The 4,934-nt window shown below is 63.1% G+C and overlaps 1 protein-coding gene across 1 annotated transcript; it reads left to right on the top strand.

The window, feature by feature from the left end:
- The first annotated feature begins 370 nt into the window (after positions 1 to 370).
- LOC306816405 (cytochrome P450 4F3-like) lies at positions 371 to 4,554 on the top strand. Its single transcript, XM_079332844.1, has 12 exons — positions 371 to 603; positions 914 to 1,058; positions 1,444 to 1,497; positions 1,807 to 1,934; positions 2,390 to 2,520; positions 2,881 to 3,148; positions 3,451 to 3,517; positions 3,592 to 3,721; positions 3,792 to 3,925; positions 4,010 to 4,074; positions 4,151 to 4,233; positions 4,333 to 4,554. Exons 1-12 carry the CDS (start codon positions 418 to 420, stop codon positions 4,511 to 4,513), a joined length of 1,572 nt encoding a protein of 523 aa, XP_079188970.1. The 5' UTR covers positions 371 to 417; the 3' UTR covers positions 4,514 to 4,554.
- Positions 4,555 to 4,934: the final 380 nt, after the last annotated feature.

Below are 4,934 nucleotides of genomic sequence, written 5' to 3'. Positions count from 1 at the left end.
ACGGGGGAGAGGGGGATGGGGACACACGGGGAGGGACAGGGACGCACGGAAGGGAGCAGGGTCACACGGGGGAGAGGGGGATGGGGACACACGGGGAGGGACAGGGACGCACGGAAGGGAGCAGGGTCACACGGGGGAGAGGGGGATGGGGACACTCGGAGCGGACAGAGACACACAGAGGGACAGAGGGACAGGGACACACAGGTGGGGGGGACAGGGTGGGGGGCAAGGACACACACAGGGAGACGGGGACACACCCCGTGGGGGGCAGGGGCGGGGACACGATGTCACCAGGACGCGCACTGGGACAAAAGCCGGATGCGGTGACACCCAGCGCGAGGCCGCCGCGTGACCCGCGGGTGACACCGCCCCGCCCGACCCTTGTCCTGTCCCCAGCCTGTCCCCAGGAGCGGCTCCATGGCGGTGGCCGCCGCGCTGGGTTCTCTGGCCGTGGTGGCCCTGGGCACCTTCTTGGTGGCCCTGCTGCTGCGGTGGCTCTGGGATGCGCTGCTGGCTGTCACCCGATTCCGGGCCACTTGTCGCCAGCTGAACAAATTCCCCACCCCGCCATGGCGCAATTGGTTGCTGGGACACACTGGCATGGTGAGGGGACAGGGGTGACACCTGCGGGGACAGCGGGATCAAGGCTGGAGGCACCTGCAAAGAAACAATGGGGACAGGGTGGTGACACCTGTGATGGGACAGAAGGAATGATTGGGGTGGTGGCACTTGGGAGGACAATGAGGACAGGGTGGTGGCACTTGGGAGGACAGTGAGGATGGGGTGGTGGCACTGGCAAAGGGACAGTGGGGACAGACACACTTGTCCCCAAGGCTGGCAGTGCTCTGAGGGCACACGTGTCCCTAAGCTTGTGCATGTCCCCAATGACACACATGTCCCCTGTTGTCCCCAGGGCCAGAGCACAGAGCAGGGCCTGCAGCAGGTGGATGCCTTGGTGGCCCAGTACCGTCATGGCTGCCTCTGGTGGGGACTTCCCTGGCTGCCCATCCTGCGCCTCTTCCACCCCAGCACCCTCCGGCCACTCCTCAGTGCCTCAGGTAGGACACGAGACACCAGATGGGTCCCCAGGGCCACCCATGGGTGTCACTGCACCTGGCACAGAGACCTGGCAGTGCCCAGGCGGTGGCCACCAGCCCAACCCCACAGGTCCCCAGAGGTGTCACCATGGCCAGGCCAAACACCACCCCAGAGTGGCCACCAACCTGTCCCTGAGGTTCCCTAAGGCCAGCCAAAGGTGTCACCCTGTCCAGCCTCTGGTTGTCCCACAACCCTCATGCTCGGTTGGCTGTGGGTGCCGGGAGAGGGTCCCCACTGTGGGTTAAGGGGTGCAGACAGGGTGCCTCATCCCAGTGTCCCCACCCGGGGGACCCCAGTGTCCCCACCCCAGTGAATCCCTGCCCACCCCATCCTTGTGTGTTACAGCTTTCGTGGCCCCCAAGGATAAAACTTTCTATGGCTTCCTCAAGCCCTGGCTTGGTAAGTGGAGGGGGTTGGGTGGGGACAGCACTTCTGGGTGTCACACGGGTCGGGACAGCACCTCCGGGTGTCACACGGTTGGGGACAGCAGCCCTGGGTGCCCCTGATGGTGTCGTAGGGGAGGACACAGCAAGTTTTGGGGACAGAACCATTGGGCACCCGCAGTGGATCCGGGTGTGTCACAGGGGCAGTGGGTGACCCGGACACACTCTGGGTGCCCCCAGGATGTACCCGGGTGTGTCACAAGGGCAGTGGAGGGCAGGGACACCCCCTGGGTGCCTTGGGCCGACCCCACTGTTCCCTCCCCAGGGGAGGGGCTGCTGCTGAGCAGTGGGCAGCGCTGGGCGCGGCACCGGCGGCTCCTGACCCCCGCCTTCCACGGGGATGTTCTCCGGGCTTACCTGGGAATCTTCAACCAGAGCACCCGCGTGCTGCTCGTGAGAGATCCGAGTCCCCACTGCACCCCAAATCCTGACCTACACCCCAAATCCTGACCTACACCCCAAATCATAAGTGCTGCACCCTACATCCTGACTTCTGCCCCTAACTCTGACCTGCATCCCAAACCCTAAGTCCTACACCCAAAATTCTGTCCTGCACCCCAAATCCTGACCTACACTCCAAACTTTACCCGCATCCCAAACTCTGAGTCCTGCACACAAAATTCTGTCCTGCATCCATTGCTGCACCCTAAGTCCTGTCCTAAACCCCAAATCCTGTCCTGTCCCATACCCCAAACCTGCCCCCAAACCCAACTCCACCTCTTGTTCATCACCACATCCCTGTCCCACACCCCCACCCCAATTCTTGCCCCTCTACCACCCTGTCCCACCCCTCAATTTATCCCCTGCCCCTGTTCCTGTTCAGTCCCTGACCCCATCCATCCCCCCAGGACAAGTGGGGGGCAGCAGCAGCGGCCGCTGCTGGGGGGCCGCTGGAGATGGAGGTGCTGCAGCCCCTGAGCCTCCTCACCCTGGACACGCTCCAGAAGTGCATCTTCAACCATGAGAGCCACTGCCAGGAGTGAGTGCCACCTGTCTCCACTGGCCATCCTGGGGGCTGTGGTGATCCCACCATTGTCCCTGCTGGCCATCCTGGGAGCCATGGTGACCCCACCATCGTCCCTGTTGGCCATGCTGGTGGCCCCAATGGCCCTGCCATGGTCTCTGTTGGCCATGTGGCCCCAATGGCCCTGCCATTGTCTCTGTTGGCCGTGCTGGTGGCCCCAATGGCCCTGCCATTGTCTCTGTTGGCCATGCTGGTGGCCCTAATGGCCCTGCCATGGTCTCTGCTGGCCATGCTGGTGGCCCCAATGGCCCTGCCATGGTCTCTGCTGGCCATGCTGGTGGCCCCAATGTCTCTCAGTGTCCCTGGTTCCCACAGGCGGCCCAGCGAGTACATCCAGGCCATCCTGGAGCTGAGCTCATTGGTGGTCCGGCGCCAGCTCCAGCCACTTCTCCACCCATGGTGGCTGTACAGGCTCTCCTCTGATGGCCGGCGCTTCGCCCGCGCCTGCGCCACTGTCCACGCCTTCACCGCTGACGTGGTGCAGTGCCGGCGCCGTGAACTCGCCCGCCTGGGCCACCAGGCCTGGCTGAATGGCCACCGGGGACGCAGCATGGACTTCATCGACCTCCTGCTGCTCACCAAGGTGGGCGTGGGGTGGTGGTCAGGGGGACATGGAGGTGGTTGAGAGGGTGGTGGTGGCCATGGGGAGATGATGGTGGCCATAGGGTGGTGGCCATGGAGGATGGTGGTCAAGGGGGTGGTGGTGGCCATGGAAGGATTGGCCATAGACCGGTGGCCACAGGCAACAGTGGTGGCCATTGACACCATTGACCATAGAGCTGGTAGCCAGTGGGATAGTGGTGTCTGTAGGGTGGTGGCCATGGAAGGGATTTGGCCATAGACCGGTGGCCCCAGGTGGCCCCAGGCTCACCTTGACTCCCGCAGGACGAGGACGGCCACACCCTGTCAGACGAGGACATCACGGCCGAGGCTGACACCTTTGTGTTTGAGGGTGAGCACGAGCTCCCAGGTGCCACTGGGGCAGAGCCACTCCAGTGTCCCCTCACTCATCCCATGTCACCACAGGCCATGACACCACGGCCAGTGGCCTGGCATGGCTCTTCTATAACCTGGCTGGCCACCCTGAGCACCAGGAGTGGTGCCGCCGAGAAGTCCAGGAGCTCCTAGCTGGCCGGGACACTGCAGACATTGAATGGTGAGATGTCCCCAGGGCCACCCCTGGCTGTTTGGCCAGGGAACACGGTGTCACTCCTGCTTGTCCCCAGGGAGGACCTGTCCCAGCTGCCCTTCACCACCATGTGCATAAAGGAGAGCCTGCGGCTGCACCCTCCTGTCACTGCTGTGTCCCGGCGCTGCACCGAGGACGTCCCCCTGCGTGACGGCCGTGTCATCCCCAAGGGTATGGCGTGGCCAGTGTGTCCCCAGTGTCACCACCCACTGCTGTCACCTGCTGTCCCTAAAGTGGCCATTCCCATCCTACCAGGGGTCATCTGCCTGATGAGCATCTACGGGACCCACCACAACCCAGAGCTCTGGCCCGAGCCTGAGGTAGTGCCACCCTACGAGGTGTCCCTGTCACCATGGTGGTGATAGCTGCATCCTCACAGTGTCACTGTCACCCCAGGTGTTCAATTCCCTGAGGTTCAGCCCAGAGAACAGCAAGGGACGGTCTCCGTCCTCCTTCATCCCCTTCTCTGCTGGCCCCAGGTACGTGGTGGGGTGGGGACAGGAGTGTCCCCAAGTGCCACCCCCATCCCTGGCTGGGCTCACAGTGGGGTGACAGTGACAATGGGGATGTGGTGGCAGGAACTGCATCGGGCAGAGCTTTGCCATGGCTGAGATGAAGGTGGTGGTGGCACTGACACTGTCCCGGTTCGTGCTGCGGAGGGACACAGCGAGGCCACCCCCGCGCCGCAAGCCCGAGCTGATCCTGCGAGCCGAGGACGGGCTCTGGCTGCTGCTGGAGCCACTGGTGGGAGTGGCCTGAGGGACACGGGTCACCAGAACTTGGGGACATCCCGCCAGGCAGGTGTCACACCCAGGGGAGGAGCAGTGAATCAACGGTAGTGAAAGGGACAACATCGTGGTGGTGGTGGGGATGTGTTCTCCTTGGTCATGGGACACGTCATGGTGTGGATGTGTCCACCCATGGACTTGTCCCCTAGGCCACTTGTGACCATCCATGGCCATACCCCCATGTCACCATCCATGACCACATTCCCCCATGTCACCAACTATGTCTGTGACCCCCCCAAGCCTGATATCTCCATCCACAGCCCTGCCCATGTCCATATCCAAGTCCATGTCCATATGCATATCCAGGTCCATGTCCATGTCTATGTCCATACCCATGTCTGTGTGCATATCCATATTCCCGTGCCCACCATGTCCCCACCCACAATGTCCAT

The sequence above is a fragment of the Erithacus rubecula genome, assembly GCF_903797595.1.
Source record: "Erithacus rubecula genome assembly, contig: scaffold_566_arrow_ctg1, whole genome shotgun sequence".
NCBI classification, from domain to species: domain Eukaryota; kingdom Metazoa; phylum Chordata; class Aves; order Passeriformes; family Muscicapidae; genus Erithacus; species Erithacus rubecula.
Note: the sequence above shows the minus strand (reverse complement) of the source record. Positions and strands in the feature narration are given on the sequence as shown.